Source organism: Aspergillus pseudonomiae (genome assembly GCF_009193645.1).
Source record: "Aspergillus pseudonomiae strain CBS 119388 unplaced genomic scaffold BDV37scaffold_83, whole genome shotgun sequence".
In the NCBI taxonomy this organism is placed as follows: Eukaryota; Fungi; Ascomycota; class Eurotiomycetes; order Eurotiales; family Aspergillaceae; genus Aspergillus; species Aspergillus pseudonomiae.
The window spans coordinates 25194-43108 of record NW_022476075.1 but is presented as its reverse complement, the minus strand read 5'-3'; the positions used below and the strand labels follow the sequence as shown (position 1 = coordinate 43108).

The 17915-nt window shown below is 49.5% G+C and overlaps 6 protein-coding genes across 6 annotated transcripts; 3 read left to right on the top strand and 3 right to left on the bottom strand.

The window, feature by feature from the left end:
• Nucleotides 1-3414: 3414 nt before the first annotated feature.
• BDV37DRAFT_297140 (FAD-linked oxidase-like protein) lies at nt 3415-5481 on the bottom strand (the record flags this gene model as incomplete). The annotated part of the gene is made up of 5 exons (XM_032090268.1): nt 3415-3802; nt 3852-4384; nt 4438-4810; nt 4868-5137; nt 5270-5481. The coding sequence occupies 5 exons, from the start codon at nt 5479-5481 to the stop codon at nt 3655-3657; spliced, it is 1536 nt and encodes a 511-aa protein (XP_031937458.1). The 3' UTR covers nt 3415-3654.
• Nucleotides 5482-11149: 5668 nt separating this feature from the next.
• Nucleotides 11150-11697, top strand: BDV37DRAFT_258397 (uncharacterized protein). The gene has a single exon (XM_032083047.1). It carries the CDS (start codon nt 11396-11398, stop codon nt 11669-11671), a length of 276 nt encoding a protein of 91 aa, XP_031937457.1. The 5' UTR covers nt 11150-11395; the 3' UTR covers nt 11672-11697.
• A 240-nt stretch (nt 11698-11937) lies between these two features.
• BDV37DRAFT_297138 (serine carboxypeptidase S28-domain-containing protein) lies at nt 11938-13857 on the top strand. Its single transcript, XM_032090267.1, has 3 exons — nt 11938-12194; nt 12255-12469; nt 12527-13857. Exons 1-3 carry the CDS (start codon nt 11976-11978, stop codon nt 13788-13790), a joined length of 1698 nt encoding a protein of 565 aa, XP_031937456.1. The 5' UTR covers nt 11938-11975; the 3' UTR covers nt 13791-13857.
• Nucleotides 13858-14233: 376 nt separating this feature from the next.
• BDV37DRAFT_297134 (uncharacterized protein) lies at nt 14234-14687 on the top strand (the record flags this gene model as incomplete). The annotated part of the gene is made up of 1 exon (XM_032090266.1): nt 14234-14687. The coding sequence occupies exon 1, from the start codon at nt 14265-14267 to the stop codon at nt 14685-14687; it is 423 nt and encodes a 140-aa protein (XP_031937455.1). The 5' UTR covers nt 14234-14264.
• A 189-nt stretch (nt 14688-14876) lies between these two features.
• On the bottom strand, nt 14877-16150 carry BDV37DRAFT_258393 (cytochrome b5 reductase family protein). Its single transcript, XM_032083046.1, has 4 exons — nt 16053-16150; nt 15719-15992; nt 15588-15665; nt 14877-15534 (listed from the first exon to the last, which is right to left on the bottom strand). The coding sequence occupies exons 1-4, from the start codon at nt 16095-16097 to the stop codon at nt 14966-14968; spliced, it is 966 nt and encodes a 321-aa protein (XP_031937454.1). The 5' UTR covers nt 16098-16150; the 3' UTR covers nt 14877-14965.
• An 819-nt stretch (nt 16151-16969) lies between these two features.
• On the bottom strand, nt 16970-17667 carry BDV37DRAFT_286884 (60S ribosomal protein eL20; the record flags this gene model as incomplete). Its single annotated transcript, XM_032088014.1, has 3 exons — nt 16970-17128; nt 17189-17550; nt 17616-17667. 3 exons carry the CDS (start codon nt 17665-17667, stop codon nt 16970-16972), a joined length of 573 nt encoding a protein of 190 aa, XP_031937453.1.
• Nucleotides 17668-17915: the final 248 nt, after the last annotated feature.

Below are 17915 nucleotides of genomic sequence, written 5' to 3'. Positions count from 1 at the left end.
CAGCACGAGGAAAAAGAGAAAAGAAATTTTCGCTAGCGGGGTCGCGGTAGAGGGGGAAATAGGCCCTACTAAATAGTGGGCGCTGATGGGCGCTGAACGCCTGAAGGGCTGCTGAGTCGCTGTTTTAGGCTTAGGGGCCCTAGCACAGTGGGCACGGGGAGCTCACTAGTGTGCTTCAGGCCTTGTTGACCTGCTGGCAATCTTCACGGCTCCCGTGAGTCTCCTGGAGGATTCTGAGCGCCCCCAGCAGCCGCAGGGTGCTGAGTCCTTGACCCTTCCTCCTTTAAGCGCCGGCCAACTCTCGGTTGCACTGCAGCCTGTCCCGGCCACATTCTCTTCCCCCCTTCCCCCCCCCCAAGAAGGCCTACTACTAGCTAGACCTACTCACCCGCCAGGCGCCTACTCAACTCTCAAGGCTTCATCGTTTGCCCCTCCCCTGAGGTCGCACACCAAGAATACTTGAAACCCACTAGTGCTGTGCCGACGGTGTTCAATGCCCACTACCAAAGTCGCCAACAGATTTTGTTTGCACAACTCACCCCCCCCCCGGTCTTTCCACCGCGAAGCCCGGGATTTCTGGTTTGTTTTGCCCTTCTTGTTGGACTGTTCAATCTGCCCTTTTTTAGGTGGGCAATAAAAAATATGTGTATATAAAGAGTATGATCCTTTCTTTTTCTTTCTTCGCTTTTTTATTTTTATTTTTATTTTTTTTTACTTCTCTTTTCTTATTTTTCGTCCTTTTTACCTTTTGTTCAAACCCCGCCAACATGTTGTCGTGTCCCGGGTAGAGAGTACTTTTGCCTTGCCCCTCCATGGATGTGCAGGCACTGCAGAGCTACTGTGCAGTACCCCGCTGTGCCCGGAAATGATTCGCATCTGCTGAAGCTGCTTTCTACTTTGCTTCCCTCATCACGCGTTTTCTCTGGCATATTCTTGAGGATAACTGCTAGATTCGGAGACGTCGAATCACTTAATTTTGTAAATGCGAAACGCGCACCTCACCAGTAACAGATACAGAACTCAAACGAAAAAGTTTCGACCGAACTTTGGACAGGCGCATTAGCCCACGCAACACTGACGAAAGGTTCTGCCTGATTTGGAGGGCCCAACAGAGTCCCCAAACGAATGTAGCTGGTTTCGCAATCCTCGAACCTGTGATTTGATTATTAAGTCACGAATGCCATATAGGGAGTACCATTTAACCTCCTTGATCCGACATTCTACGCTGTAGGTAGAAAACCGAAGGTCATCGCTATCCGCTTCCCTCGCAGCCTTTGGGGTAGGGTAAACAAATGGCGCAGTCGCCACAGTCTTCGGGCGGTCGCTAACAACATGACATAATGCCACAGAATGCCCAAGCGGCTTGCGCGGGTCTCGACCTTGGCCGCTTACTTTTCGCCTTCACCACGACGGGCGCACCCCCAATCAAATGGCGGTCTACCCTCCATTCCCTCCAGGATGTCCCGGGCTTCCTGCACCCTCTTGCACAAATGGGGGTCTGCAGAGTAGCCACTTTTGTGGATGCTGATTTTATTCTTCCTTTCCCAGTGCTCGTCCAAATACTTCCTTTCCGTTATTCTCTCTTTCTTCGTAATCTCATTTCAATTCTTTTTACAAATCAATTCGAACCGACAATTTTGTCGTTTAACACTGCGCAATGACAATCGCAATCTTGTAGGATACTCTTGTTAGTGGGCGGCTATAAGCCCCCGCGTAAGCAACAATGCAGGCTTGGAGCTTCAGAGAAACCCACTAGTATCTATTTTTATGATTCGATCAGTAGCAGACCATGTACACAGAAGATTACTCGGAACATTTCCAGAGTCCTGATAGATCATTAGCATCTACTAGACAAGACTGTGTATAATCCAGCAAAGGCATTGACATCAAGCGCTGTTTGATCAAACGAGCCATATGACTGCGGCCTTGTTCGCAATCTTTGCATACTGCGCCATGGTCTCCACTCCTTATGGACATGTCCAATGATGGATCTCCAGTTTAATGCGTCTGATCGATGGATATAAGCGAGGGCCAGAGCGTCTCTGTGCTGGCCTCCACAGCTCCGTGGCTTGGACGAGGGCTGGTCATGCCATATAGTAGGTAGTAATAAGGTATGCATTACCTGGCCAGCTCGATGGCCGGGGGCAGCTGGTACCGGGCATGGTAGCTAGTACTCAATGTTAGTTTTCCCAAATCGCAAAAGCAAATCATGGATCGTGAGAGACGCCGTGAAAGGTACAACTCCACCATGAGACATTGCCGGATGCACTTGATACTACAGGGTATACGGACTGTATAGATTAAGACAATAATACAGTCAGTTACTTTCTACTTTGCTTGGAATTTAGACATGACTTAAAGACTCTTCCGTGTAGCGTGCAATCAGTCGCAAAGCTACTCGAGGACCTCCAGTGGCATACATTGCCATAAGAATCAACGGAATACAGTTTCCAACGTAGACATATATTCATCTCACATCAAACTCTGGATTAAACTCCAGCATATGCACCCATCATCTCACGCAGCAAGCAAAATCTCCGGTATTGGCTACAAAAGCCTCAACCCTTTGGTCGCACTATCGGAACTCAAATCAGCTCAAGACGTGATGTGATATGCGTTCAATGGCACGAATTGACGCCTGAGAATGCTCTACTAATCTTATTCAATCAAGCCCCGCACATACCTCAGCCTCATAGAGTCCTCCATGCCATGAAGACTAAGAGGTAATTACCCGCTTACTATAGGACTGCCCCTTTGCTGCAACCTACTTATACAACTAAGTCATCAACTCGATCCCCGACAACAACCATCATCTTGTAAGAGTTAGAATTAATCAAATTGTAGAGTTGTCTACGTCCCTTCTAGATGATATAAACTTTGAAAAGCTAGACAAAGCGACCCAAAGGATTAAGGTACCCACCGCACGCCAACGTTTAGGGTTGTGGAAGCCCCGTCCATCATTTTACGTAATAGACGTACATCGTCGGCCACGGCTTTCCAATTTTAGTGCTAAACAATAATTTATCGTAGGCCCTTTTCATTCAAGCGGGAGTGTTTAGAATACCAAGCACATGCTGAATGGAGGTGTCACAAATAACAAAATTGAAGATGTTGATACCATAATTGCAAAGCTAATGAACTTTGGAAAATAAACACTTGAAAGAAAGAACGTTAGCTCTGTGCCCCCACAGCGACGCTACTACACTCAGCTTGTGTCCGCGTTAATTCGGGGAGGAAGACCCCTACGGAGTATATGGGCCTTAGCGGTTGAAAAGTCCTCCCAGAAACCAGGTAACTCACAAGCTTGGCTACGAGCCATACCCGCAAGGCCGGCCCGGAGAAATGTACCCTAAACAGAAAGCCAAGCGAATAGCATGACGGAATATTGAAAAAGCTGTTAAGGAAAGTTTTGGTGTTTCAGATGCACTAAAAAGAATTAATTTTCCTTGTTCCAATCTTCGACAGAAACCGGCTTTCTGTTGCTGCTGCCAAGTGCCAACGGTGCCATGGGAGGTTCTGATTTGGCGGATCGGTTCGGCCCGTCGGACTATCCAGGGTCTTTAGCAGCAACTTGAAGTAACTAGCTTCTGCTAGTCTTCAATATGTATTATGCACATGAACCTTGCGTATGTATGCATATTGGTTTGAATAATGTTATGGTTTATGTAGGCTCCAATCCTCCTTCCGGTAATTAGCAGGCCAGATACCATATTTTCCTGGACACAGGATCCCCTTCGGGTCGAGCGTGTTCTTCAACTTCTCGTTCAACTTCATCTGCGCATTCTCATTGAAGTTGTTAAGTCTGAGCAATCTGGTCCATCAAAGCAAGATGAGCGCTGTATTCACCTCACCCCCGATCCGCCGCCTCGGCGATCAGGACCTGAATAAGCTTATGGGCTCGACGTCTTGCATCGGGATCTTTCCGATCAAACAGGATGCAGACGATGTGGTGCATCTCACGAGCCCCGATGATGAACACCCCAATAAAGTCGAATCGGTACTCCTCGCTTAAGCGGCGGGTGAGGCCGTACTGTGCGTTGGCATCGGGGCCAGTTACTTTGGCGATCGGAGAGAAGAACAGATGTCCGCCGTTGGGGAGCCAGGATAGCAATCCAAGCTCGGTTGTGGATGGGATACCTTGCATTGTATTGCTTCGAGTTTGTAGAACGGTGTCGGTGGGACGATCTTCGGGGAAATAGAACTTGGCGCCATGAATCTTGCTAAAGGATGCGTTGATGACGGACCAGAGAGCGTCACGAATGACGGGTGGGCCGTACATCGCTCCGTAGAGATTCCAGCGACCGACACTGAGCTTTTTGGCGACCTCATCTAACTGGCAGTCAGTTAGGGGTTTGTTGGAAGTGGTGTATTCGGTGCGGTGACTCTGAGATAATGTGAGAAACCGATAAATGACGGTCAATAGCTCGGCGGACATACCTGGACGGCCGCGGTAACCAGGACGTTATCCAGCTTGGGTGTGTTCTGAATTACCCCGGAGATTCTCAAAGGTCGGAGTATCTCCACGATCTGATTCAAGTCATTGTCCCTGGGGAAGGTGACCATGTACGCCTGGTACCCGCCAGGGTTAGGCAGAAGCAAAATTCCCATCTTCACGACGATGCCGAGAGAGGACTGAGAGAATATACCAGCACTATGCGGGCCGAGGCTACAGTCAAATATCTGCCAGCTCTCATTTGGTTCCTGTTCATGTGGTGGTTTGCTCTTGTCCGCTTTCGGGTTTGGCAAAGCGCCCATCCCGGTGCGGAGTGAGCCATCGGGCAAGACAACCTTCAGTCCGCAGTGCATCATCCTATGAATAAGCCAGTTAGCTGATCTCCTTTGGACATAGTTCCTTCTAACAGCTTACCAGTGCTCACCATATGGGGTATATCCAGTGCCTCTTTCGAGCGCGTTCCCAATAACCGAACCGCCACCGACATCAGGTACGTCCGCCCACACTTGATCCCGCAAGTTGTGCGTAACCAAATACTCATGAGGGTCAAAGTAAGACACCCCAGTCTCGAGCAAGGCATAGGCACTCTGAGGATCAACTTTCAACACTCTATTCATGTTCTTGCCCAAGTCGATACCAAGACTGCCGCGCACTCTTGGGGCAGTGCCGCCATAGCCGATATTTCTACCCTTGGAGAAAGGCCAGACAGGGACCTCAAATTTATTGGCCAATTTTATGATTTCTTGGACATCAGCGACATTCTTAGGTGCAACCACAGCTGAAGAAATGAAATGCGTCTTGTCGAGGATGTGAAACATGTCATGAGCTCTGGAGGGGTCCGTATATTCTTCCTGAGCAATGTCATCGTCGCTCAGGATGATTTGAACATTTGTTTCATCTACAACACTTGTCACCCGCGAAATGAAGGCTCTGAACTTTGTTAGATTGGTATTTGGCGGGAGAGCGATAGGTTCGCCGGTGGCTCGCAGGGCATCGCCATGAAGGGCGTGGCGGTCGAGGTCTCCCATATTGTAGGCTCAACTACTACTATCTCGAACTATGTAAGTTGATGCCATAGGGATCAAGAAGCAGTTCAACAATTTAATATTTTCTGTACATGGCGTACTAGTCTTGCTCTCGTTCGGAAATAAGCGAATAACATTCCACTATCAAGACTGTCATCATAATCACTCTATACATAGTTATTTTGTTCATACTGATAAGCCTGTATAAACTTAAATCCCGTCTGGTCCCGCGATCGCATTCAAAGGCACCACTCTACCTCACGTACTAACCCCAGGGCCGAGAGTTCCATTGGGCATAGTAGACGAAGCTCCGTTGTCAATTCAAGGGCTGCCTACTGGGCCACTCGATGGTCATTCTTGTACAATTGGACAATGAAGCGAAGTAGAGTATGCAGTAGTGACTGAAGGAAAATGCCGCGATGCATGAGGAACGAACAAAGATCACCATGGATCTGCAGTAGCAGCCTCGTATTCTATGTACACTACGTATCCAGTACTTGGATCCACTTGTTGATCTGCCGTTTAGTTTCCTCCCGCCAAATTCCCCCTAAATCCCCCCCGGACATTTTAAACATCATTAATTAGGGCTAGTAGCATGTCAATCGATCCTCCTTTCCCCACTATGGCCGTTAGTTGGAACTGTGCAACCTTCCGCGTGCAAAGTTGACCCTACATTCATCATGGCAGAGAATCCGGTTCTATAAGCGCAAGACCTCTGGAGCCCAGGCAAAGACATTCCGTAGAGAAGGCGGACAATACTATCGGAGATCAAAACTAGCTATTGAATAAGGTGTTCCTATGAAACTCAACAGCACTAATGTTTGGTTAAGTATATTCGCTTCAGTTTCATTCATCATCGCATACATGTCCACTGAATCGATATGTAGTCCTATTCCATATTCTTTTGTTTATATCATAGTTCCAGGAAAAGAGAGCTATAGGAGAATATAAGTTAATATCACGGTTTATAGACAGTCCACGGTTACTAGTCTTGCGACATTTTCACCAGCATGAGAGGTGTCAATCTTGCATCAAGGGAATGACTTTAGGTCGTGAATATCAAATCATTGTAGGTGTTGAAGTGTAAACTAGTGAATAAATAGCCTGTGTTCTCTGAATTTGTCCTTCCTTCGCTATTTAACCCTCTGTATCTGGGCTGGGTTCACCTAGAGATCAAGGCTCTCCTACATACTATCATGACTTCTATCTATTTCTCGCCCGGATGAGAGATATAGTTCCAAAACCAAGCAGGTGGTCATAACACTCTATCGCCGTGATCTCTATCCTCCACGCGCATTCTCGCCCGGTCAGAGCCCTATGTAAATGAATACGGACATTGGAAATAGTTTGACTCGAGCCATATGCTTCCTATACATCAATATTAGACAGTTTCATAAAATTACCCTCACTTTGGGCTTTGCAATACCTAAGAAAGCTCTGGCATAACGAAGACAGATGTATCTGCCTTCTTCAGGGCCAGGGGACCCCTTCCCCCTCCTCACGAAAATGTGATTCGAATATCGAATTTCAGAATCCAACACCCTGGACTCCATTTGCACTCTCGACGAGGTTTTCTACTTCCGAGAGACATACTCAGGATACGCCTTGGACGAGGCTCTCGACAATGTATCCCGCTTTCGATACCCAGGTTGGGTATAGGGGTACCTGGCGTGTTGACCAGGTATTCCGACACCATAGAGTTTGCATTCATAGTTCGAGCTGGATTTGGGTATGGTTCTGGAGTCCAGCTGAGATACATTGCTCGACATTGACCCACCGGAACCTTCTCGTGGGAGAAACCAGAACTTCATTAGAAAAGGAATTGTTAACCCCAGTTCCGGTCAGAATGAATGAATCCACAAGGATCCTCGCAAACCAACCGGGTTAATAACGAGGCCCAGAACGTCAAAACGATCAGGGCCCGGGGGACATCAGGCGCCCGCACTTGTGAGAGCCGAGACGAATTGGTTCCTTTCCGCAACTCCGATATTCAACCGTGTGTTTGACTGCGGCTACCTGGTGATACCGCATCACAACCTAGACTACGAGCGTGGGGGCGCAGTACAAATAATCGAAATTCCGATCAGACATTTCGCTACCCTATCGTCCTCCCACAAAGTCAAATAGTGGGACCATATACCGTCCATGATTTCAAGTGTTAATAACTCGCCTAACGCATCTACTCAGCAAACACCCCACAGACTGCTTTTCGGTGTCGATATCAGGCAGCGTTGGAACCTGCTCCGCCGCCTCGTGAATAAGCAAGACTTTAGCATTAGGCTTGATGCCGAGGAAGCGATGAAGTATGCCACGGTCCAAATGAAACGTGTCTATGATCGCCACCACCAACCCATCGAATTCCATGTCGACGACCAATAGAGAGCCATTGATGACTTGATGGAAAAAGTTGCCTCTTACCGTGAAATCCATTCGCTGAAATACCTAACCTAAATAGAAGCTCCGGCAGGACACCTCCAGAACTTATTGCTGTTTCCCATGCTATACTCAGGGTATAGTAAAGCCAGTCCCATTTCAGAGTCCATGAAAATGAACAGTTCACCGAACTCAATAAACCGCCTTCGCCAAGGTATACCAAGCTTTGTGAGGACTAATCTCACTTATTAAATAATCCCCCTCATAGCTCATACGCCTGTAAGGTACCACAAGTTAAGGATAGGCAGCATAGCAGCCCTAATGGTCTTGTGATTGGGCTTGGTTCTGCAAACCCTGAAGACCCTCTCCTATGCAAAGTACCTTCTTGAGCTCCATGCTGGGCAGGTTCTTTGGATTTTCTAGACAACAGCAACCTATACATACTGCATATCCTGCTGCCAATCTAAAGCCTGGGCTTCATGAACTAGAGCAACATCAATGTGGTCAGTTCTTCTAAATAACTTGCACAATATCAGTATAGATTCCTATCTTACTGCGGGCAGTATTTGCATTTACGGTTCTTCAGCTTCATTTTCCTCTGTCAAGATGTCCCCGGATATGACCTCCCAACCTACCAAGATGAACGACACAGTCAACAGAACCAACCACCCCCCGCCTCTCTGGCGCCCAGTATGGGCTATACGAATTCAGAGGACCAAGCAAGCGGCCCAGCGATTTCCTTCGCCCGAGACCTCACCAACGCCCCGTGGTAGCAGGCAATTAGGCAATTATCGTCTATGGAAGCAAGGAGCATGAATAGCTAGGTATCTAAAAAGGGCATTTTAGTAAAGAAATGGAAGCAACTCTCCTTCTGGAAAATCACTTCTTTTTACTTGAAATAATTATTGTATCGGAGGCGAATGCAATACCCGCTGAGGGCTTCTCGCGCCAGTTTCACTACCTGCGCATCACATGCAATCGCATTCTTGATGACATGAATCGATTAAGCTCGTCCTAGACACCTCCAAAGCAGTGAGCAGCAGTGGATCAACACCGGGATGACCCCAGGGGTTGTGACGAAGTCTTTGACGCCACCAACAAAGCCTTTAGCAACGTCCGACATCTTTGAGTTAGAAACGGCGAGAAAGTTATTGTATTCAAGACTCTGAAGTGTGGTCGGATGCAATGGCTAGAAATGGAGAGCCTCAAAGGAAAAGAGTAGTTTCATTTTGTCTGTTCCTGGGAAGTATTCTTGAACGCTACATCTTTTACTTCTTACCAAGCGCATTATTCCCGGCTGCGCCAACTGGACTGCTTCTAAGGGGAGAGCAACCACTGGGTCTGGATGGGGTTTGTAAGAGTTTGAATGCTAAGTGGCATTCTTTTGCTGCTCTATCCCAATGCTTCAACGGAACAGACCCTCTATAAGTTGCGCTTCGGTATCATCGTAAGACCACTCTGATCACTCAATCCGAGAAGTCATGGTGTTAGAGTAACATAAGATGGAATTCCTTGTTAGAAACCAAAAGAGTTTCCTTCCATACAGAGACTATCAAGTAATTCAGAAAACAGAAATACGAGAGACAAAAGCTTTCTCTCAAGAAAGATTCTCTTGTGACAACTGGTCTCCGACGGGTTTAGGAAGGCTACCTGCGGAGGATCGAATCTCTCAGGAATGTACCACCCCCTGTCGATCTCCTGTGGAGCATATGTGGGTATATAGATTGAATCTAATCTATTCAGCATTATTTGTGTACAGTGCTATGAGATTTGGTAGTTTCATCTGTCCAGTAAAAAGGGTTTTCTTTGGCAAATTTAATACTTCTCCTATGACTATGATAATTGACTGACAAGCAACCCTGCACTACCCAACACATAGACAGCCCATGATCATAGCGCACTCTTTCAATCATATGAGGTTCCTTCTTTCAACCTTCAAATACAATTGAAATCCAATGACTAGATAATCCTTCGGAACTTTATTTCAACCCCTCCGTAGGGTTAGAGGTGCAAAAGGATTTGTCTAGCAGCCCGGATTAGTTGAAGCGAGATGATGAAATAATCCTCAAAATGGAGGATTATACAGGTTGATCTTAAACATTTACTCATGTCATGGCGTCGCTTCTCATGGACCGCACAGCTACAGCAACTCCCGGGGTATGGTGGGAAGCGGAGAAGTTTGTCTACTCTCCATAAATGTTCCCGATTGACAGTGCTCTATATGGTGCATTCCAGGGTATCGTCGGACCGCCATTTATTAACTTAAAGAACGTTCATGGCTAGTAGTTGCCTCATTCTCGCCGGTTTCGGTTGTCAGGACTCAGAGCGCACGATCCCTCAAGGATTTGGGTCCTATTCGAGATGTGGCTCTCAGTGACGAATATGACAAAACACTTCCTGTGGGGGGTATGAGCTGTCGACTGTTGTCATCAGGTCCCATATCGACCGAGAGGCTCCGAGCAGTATCATTCTTAGTTTTAAGAGCATAGGTTCCGAAATGAGATCAGGCCGTCCTGATTGACACAAGACTTACGACTCGGAAGTTCTAGAAGCATTGTACAGCTCGTTTTACCGCTCGAAAAAAACTGAAGGTGCCGGATATACCATGAGAAATATGGGGTTTAAACTAGCCAACACAGAACCTTCAGTGTCAACAACGGCAATTTAATCAAGACACTTCACAGAATATACCTTCTCTATGGGCTTACTGGCTGTGGATCCTTTGGGAGATGTACCACAAATAAAAAGGTATCGGGTAATACTACCTCTACAACACGCACAATGATTATAAGACTATCCCACGGTACGTGAGTTAACTTTCGATTCCTCCACGGATAAATTGGGCATCATCCTCTAGGGCAACATCATGCATTCAACGACTTCGGAAAATATTAGCTAAGAGAAAGCTGGTGGAGGCTGTGCGCCATACAAATCATACTAAGCTCTCTAAGCTCCGCCTTCTGCAGACCATCTCCGTTCTCAGTACGACCGGGTACTCCGGCCAGCAAAGACCGATAGTTACATGGTGGGGAAGGATTGATAGCATCGGTGATTTGCTGAGCAATGGGCTCGGACTCCGGCTCTGCCCCGAATCCTGGGCACCGTTTGGACTCGGATGAATGTGGAGTCACTGGAGTGACCCCGTTCGACTGGACTGCCAAGTCTTTTAGTAGAGGCCATTCGGATGACACGCTTGCGCACTCGCTAGAGGTTTGAACAGCCTCGTTCGATGGTGTACAGTCAGAATTAAAAATAAACCCAGCATGGCCCCCACGACGTCCTTCATGTCGATCACATTTTTCAGCATGAGGATGGTGGATTTGAGATGGTGTATTGATATGCCTGCTGGAGAAACAACAAGACTTCATGATGGGGACGCCGGACAAGCCGTGTCTTAGTATGCACAAGTCATCACATTAGGGCTAACTAAATACGATCTAGTTACGACCCATCCATATTGACTAAATCGATTCCGATAGCAACGTTACACTTAGATTATTTACCCTAATTTGTCAAGGGATCTGCAGGCACTGAACCCTGGAACATGGACAGCACTGTGCTTCAGGCTACAATTCGATTCTTCGTATTCCATGCCGGCAATCGAATCACGAATAGGCTTTTTGGCCCCAGACTGTGCATCTTGTTGACTGGACTCCAGAGTCAATCACATCCTCTTTGGGAAAATCCGATATCACAGCCTCGTGCATGCTTGAGGCTCAGAGGCGGTCAAGTCAACCATCTCAACTCTCGCTCAACAGGCCATCTCCCACTACTGATGCCCCACTGGGGACGAGCACCGTATGACTGGTCGATTCTGTAGACCGAAGACGATAATTCGTCCTATAATAAACTCTCAGACTCCGTGGGCCCGATGTCAATATAAGCCTCTCGCCGATCGCGGTTCAGGCAATTTCACTCCGTGCAGGGTAGTATCAGTTAGCCTGGCATGACAATGGGCACTAGTCATATTCTCCGCGCTGAATGAAGAGCTAACAGGGCACAGAAGACATGGGCCCAGCTGCAGCCGATAAGCTATAAGTAAGGCAGTTCGTCCTCGGTGAGATCTTGTAAATTAAAGACCCAAAAGCATCGTAGCGAGTTGTCTCCGGGGTTCTGGATCCATAATGGTGTCCCTCACACATACATTTTCGAAGGCCCTCCTCACACTGCTGGTGGGCCAGTCTGCTGCCTTAAGCTTTCTCCCCGGCATCAAGGCCAACACTCTGCAACTCGCCTCAGAACTTGGTATCGATGGCCACACTGCCAGGTTCAATCCTGAAAAGGTCGCAGAGACCGCTCTTTCTCGCGGTTCAGGCTCAGAGGTCCCCGCCCGGCGGATATCGGTATGTCTTTCCCCAGTGAAGCTTTCTCGTATACAAGGTGGACGCTAACTCGGTGGTCAGATTCCAATTGACCACGAGGATTCATCGGTGGGCACGTATCAGAACCGCTACTGGGTCTCAACGGACTTCTACAAGCCTGGTGGCCCCGTCTTTGTCCTCGATGCCGGTGAAGGCAATGCCTACTCCGTAGCGCAGTCGTATCTCGGCGGATCGGACAACTTCTTCGCGCAGTACCTGAAGGAGTTCAATGGACTTGGTCTTGTGTGGGAGCATCGGTGAGACCCTCCACCCAGTCATCATTCCACTGACTGATCGCTAACGTCCGATTGAAGTTACTACGGGGACTCCCTGCCCTTCCCCATCAACACTAGCACCCCCAATGAGCATTTCCAGTACCTCACCTACAGCCAGGCACTAGCCGACCTTCCCTACTTCGCTGAGAAGTTCACTCTCAACGGGACGGACTTGAGCCCCAAGTCCACTCCCTGGATCATGCTCGGCGGCTCCTACCCGGGCATGCGCGCGGCGTTCACCCGCAACGAGTACCCAGACACCATCTTCGCCTCGTTCGCCATGTCCGCCCCCGTCGAAGCCCGGGTCAACATGACCATCTACTTCGAGCAAGTCTACCGCGGCCTGGTCGCCAACGGACTCGGCGGCTGCGCCAAGGACCTCAAGGCCATCAACGACTACATCGACAGCCAGCTCGACAAGAAGGGCCAAGCCGCCGACGCCATCAAGACTCTCTTCCTCGGTAAGGAAGGCATCCACAACTCCAACGGCGACTTCACCGCCGCGCTCGGAAGCATCTACAACCTCTTCCAGAGCTACGGCGTCGAAGGCGGCAAAGAAGGTCTCTCCCAGCTCTGCAGCTACCTCGACAAATCCGCCAGCCCCGACGGCATCGCCCCCAAGATCGGCCCCCAGGCCCTGACCAAGAAGTTCGCCGCCTGGCCGCCGCTGCTCTCCCTCATCAACCAGTGGGGCAGCTCCGTCGGCGACGGCAACTGCAACTGCAAGGGCCAGGACAATTCCACCGCGACCACCTGCGAGCTGGGCGGGCAGTTCTCCGACCCGGACACCATCAGCTGGACCTGGCAATACTGCACCGAATGGGGCTACCTGCAGGCCGACAACGAGGGCCCGCACTCCCTGCTGTCCAAGTACCAGTCACTAGAGTACCAGCAGTCGCTCTGCTACCGCCAGTTCCCCGGCGCGCAGAAGAGCGGCCTGCTCCCCGAGCACCCGGAGGCGAACGAGACCAACGCCGAGACAGGCGGGTGGACCATCCGGCCCTCCAACGTCTTCTGGAGCGCGGGCGAGTTCGATCCCTGGCGCACGTTGACACCCCTGTCGAATGAGACGTTTGCGCCCAAGGGCGTGCAGATCTCCACCAACATCCCCAAGTGCGGTGTCGAGACCCCCGAGAATGTGCTCTTCGGCTATGTCATCCCCGGCGCCGAGCATTGCTTCGACTACCGCTTGAGTTACAAGCCGGCTGATAAGTCGCGCCAGTTGTTCAGCCTTGCGTTGAAGAAGTGGCTCCCGTGCTGGCGCGCCGAACATGCGAAGGGAATCCAGCGGAAGTGGATGTAAATCAGACCTATGAAGACTTTTTTTTCCTTCTTCCTTTGTTATTATAATTTCCTGGTATATAATGTGTGATGGTTACCTCAGTATAGGATCGACCCAAATGAATAGAGATATTGAACATAAACCACTAGTACTCATGTCAGTTGAACAATAAAGTAGTAGTCCGTCCACACCAGAGATGATAACCCAACCGGAATGAATACCCACTCCAACTCCATCCCAACACCATAAACAACCGCCAAAGAAAGGTCAAGATCGTTCAGACACGATAACAAGTCTTGGCACTTATCTGCGACAGAGGATAGTACAATAAATCCAAATAAGAAACCAACCCTCACCACCTCTTCTTCCAATATATATAAAGCCACCAACAATCCCAACTACAATTCCCCTCTCACCCCCACCACCCAAACCGCCATACAACACCCCCCTCCCTCACCAGAATCAAAATCAACAAAATAAAAATTTTAAAAAAAAATGACCACCAAATCCTCCATCCTAATCTACACGGGCTCCCCCCTCGACTACCCCGAATACCGACACACAGCGCTGCACTTCAGCTTCGCGACCGGCAGCACCAGCACGATGCACGTGGTCGGCACGCAAGGGCTCTTCATCTTCCAGGAAGACGTGGATGCCGATCCGCATGATTTCGGGAGCGAGCTGGCGAAGACGGTGTCCGTGGGCGACATCGACGGGGACGTGAGCCCGGAGACGATTCGGCGGGCGGTGTCGGCGACGCCGGTGCGCAACGGGAGGCAGGATTTGGACTGGAATTGTCAGAATTGGGTGGGCGATGCGCTGATGATGTTGGTGGAGAGGGGGGTTTTGACGGTGGGGACGAGGGAGAGAGCGGTGGATGCCATGGTGGATGGGTGTTTGGAGGCGAGGGATCAGTGAGCTTTGTTTTATTTTATTCTTTTTCTTAATTTATGTATTGATCTGTTGATTCGATTCTGGTCTTGGGTGGGTGGATGTATATATCTATCTCTTTTGCTATTTGATGGATCGTGTTTATAGGGCTGAATACTATTCTCCGAACGGTGGTATGTTTGCATTACTGGTCTAGATTTTTGTAGGGAGGGAGTTCGCCAAGTAGATGTTCCAATTGAATATGTTTTGACATTCAAAAATACACTGATATCTTCATATCTAAATCTAATCTAAAACCGAATCGTTTAGAACTTGTAGACCTGGTCCTTGTTGTAGCCCAGCTCCTTCAGGATACCGGACAGCTCGCCCTGGTCCTTAGGGCTGACCTTGTTACCGCTGACGGCGTTGTAGAGGCCAGGAGGACCGCAGACAAAGATCTTCTGGTTCTCCTCCTTGGGCTCCGGAAGGACGGTCTTCAAGAGCTCCTTGGTGATGTAGCCCTTGCCGCCGGTCCACTCCTTGGGAGGCTTGTCGAGGAGGTAGAAAGCCTTGAAGCGCTGGGGGTAGGTGTTCTCGAGATGCTGGAGCTCCTTCTTCAGGAGGATATCGTCCTCGGAGACGTTACCGTACACAAGGGTAACCTTGGTCTTGTCGTCGGGGTTCTTGAAGATCTGGCGGATGAGCTGGTACATCGGAGTGATACCGGTGCCACCGGCAATCAAGGCAATGTGCTCGTGCTTGTTGGCCTCCCACTGGTACTTGGGGAGAGGACCCTTGAAGGAAAGACGCTGGTCGACGTTCATGCTGTGCAGGTGCTCAGACATGGGTCCGTTGGGGTAAACCTTGACGACAAGGTCGAGGTAGCCAGGCTGGTCTGCCACGGTCATAAGTAATTATTATTATGATGATAAAAGGGCCAGTCGTTACCTTCATCGCTGGTGGGGGTGTAAGGACGGAGGACGGCCTTCTCGGCGCCAACGGGCTTGAACTTGGTCAAGAGAGCAGCTAATTTTTCGTCAACAAGCCTATCGGGGCAGATCATCGTCGGAGCCACTCACAAGCAATAGAGACACCGGAGACGGCCTCCTTGTCCTCGAACTCGAAGCGCAATCTCTTGGTGTTGTGGCTGAGGACCTCAATTTCCGACAGCTTCAGGTCCACCCATCCCTGGTCACCACCAGTGAAAACCTTGGCGCGCTCAACAGGAGCCTCGGCCGTAGCTCCATAGTAGTAGCGGTACAAGCCCACGCTCAGACCGGTCAGGCCGACAGCAGTGTAGATAGGGGCCAGCGACTTGGCCTTGGGAGCCTCCGTAGAGTACTTGCGGAAGCTCTGCGCACACGGGTCAGCACAAGTTCGGAACCAGTATGAGAAGAGTCCAGTGATTCTTACCTGCCTCAAGGGCTGGGCACAGCGGAAGGTCTGACGGGCGAACATTTTCCAAGTGAATGAGAGTGGAGGGGGTGTTCAATGGGGTAAGAGGAGAAGCGAGAAGATTAGAAATACGGCTGGAGACTAAGGTCCTTAACTGAGCTCTTTTCGTCTTCGGGACCCGCCCTCCGACCACGCCGCTTACACATGACGCAATCCCTGTCTTCCGTGCCTTATTACTAACGTGCGACTCTCCATTCCGCTGCATTTTGCTGCATGATGGCTCTGAAAACTCGCATGATTATGGAGACACTGAAGACCTGTATTGCTTTCTATATGGCCAGCGGGCTACGTTGTCTTGTTTGAAGTGCGTGGAAGATATTTTTTCGCTGCCATGGAATCCGAACCATATATCCGACCCGATTCGAAATATATCCGATTAAGCATTAGTCCTAGTGTTCAGTCAACTACGGACTAGATGGAACCAGCCGAAATCCAGACAGACACACGCAATGCAACTCTACCCGCCTTGAAGCGTGTCTATCCGACACATAACCGGTATACGTTGAGACATCTCACACTACACAGTCGACAGGTAGTATTGAGCGACGCTATACAATTGTCTCGGTATCCTATCAACACAAAGGATTCGAGTGGAGAATACAATGTATAGAGGGGGACCTGCCTACCAACAGGAAATTTACTTCATTCACCTCGTAGAGAACCGTCACATTCAGAAGACAAACCCGGTATTTTTAAGAGATTTAACTAGAAAGGTCGCTGCAGAGGACTAGTGAGACATCAAAACCATTTCTCCCATTATCTGGGTTGTAGATACACGCCATGTTCTCTGCGTGCTCTGTCCTGCATGCATGCTATGGCCATAACATAGTCATTTCATCCGCACACTCCTTCCCCGAACACCCAAAATTTCACATTTAAGCGAAGGTAGCAGGACGAGAGTAAGCGAAGATCTTCTTGTTCTCGGTGTTGGCGGCACGGTGAGGCAGAGGGAACTTGAGGTCCTTCTGGAGGAGCTGCTTGATGTAAGGGCGGCGGATGGAGTCGGCCTTCTCGACCTCAACAACCTTGAGGATCTGCACAGTATCGTTAGCCAACTCAAACTAAGCCATTGTTCGCGAGCAGCAGAAACATACGTGGATGGAACCGAAACGGGCACGGTGGCGGGCAGCCATGTCCTGGTAGAGAGCCTCAACGGCCTCGGTACGGCTCATCTCACGGAACTCCTTGTACATGTTGTGGGTACCGGAGCGAGAGTCGTAGCGGATCCAGATACCGAAGTTCTTGACCTTCAGGTGACGCTTCTCGGGGATGACATTGAGGCTGACGATCTCACCGTTGGCCTTCTTGACCTTACGGAGCTGGGTCAAGAAGTACCAGAACCGGGACTTGGCCACGACAGTGTTAGGCGCAAAGATGCGCATGCGGTAAAGCTTGGGCGTGGGGTTAGCCTCGGTGGGCAGATGACGCCCGATGACCTGGTACTCGGTGAGACGCCCTATAACAACCAGTCAGTTATCGGCACATTGAAGTCTTCAATTCGTGACGTTCAATCATCCCAACGGCGGGAATCGGTGCGCTGAGTTCCGTGCGATACGTTGTCGATAACTTCCATGCTCCAGAGTCGAGATTATTTTCCACGATATGCGACCGTAAAAATTCCAACTTTCGGACCGTGCGTAACATCCATTCGTACTAAACCCCTTTCCATGAAATCTACCATTATCGCTTTCTCTAAATCGAGCCCGTATCATCTTCATGCTCCTCCTCAAAAATACTCTTTCTCCGGCATTGTGTCGTTCAACGTTCGCAAGGGGATTCACCGCACCGATTCGCCAGGGTAAAGGGGTCCGAAGAAGGGAA

Coding starts and splice junctions, on each gene's coding strand:
- BDV37DRAFT_258397 (XM_032083047.1), top strand. CDS start 11,396: ATGGACAGCACTGTGCTTCAGGCTACAATTCGATTCTTCGTATTCCAT.
- BDV37DRAFT_297138 (XM_032090267.1), top strand. CDS start 11,976: ATGGTGTCCCTCACACATACATTTTCGAAGGCCCTCCTCACACTGCTG. Junction 12,195..12,254: donor TCCCCGCCCGGCGGATATCG/GTATGTCTTTCC, acceptor CTCGGTGGTCAG/ATTCCAATTGACCACGAGGA. Junction 12,470..12,526: donor GGTCTTGTGTGGGAGCATCG/GTGAGACCCTCC, acceptor GTCCGATTGAAG/TTACTACGGGGACTCCCTGC.
- BDV37DRAFT_258393 (XM_032083046.1), bottom strand. CDS start 16,097: ATGTTCGCCCGTCAGACCTTCCGCTGTGCCCAGCCCTTGAGGCAG. Junction 15,993..16,052: donor GTGCCCAGCCCTTGAGGCAG/GTAAGAATCACT, acceptor CCGTGTGCGCAG/AGCTTCCGCAAGTACTCTAC. Junction 15,666..15,718: donor CTCCGGTGTCTCTATTGCTT/GTGAGTGGCTCC, acceptor ACGAAAAATTAG/CTGCTCTCTTGACCAAGTTC.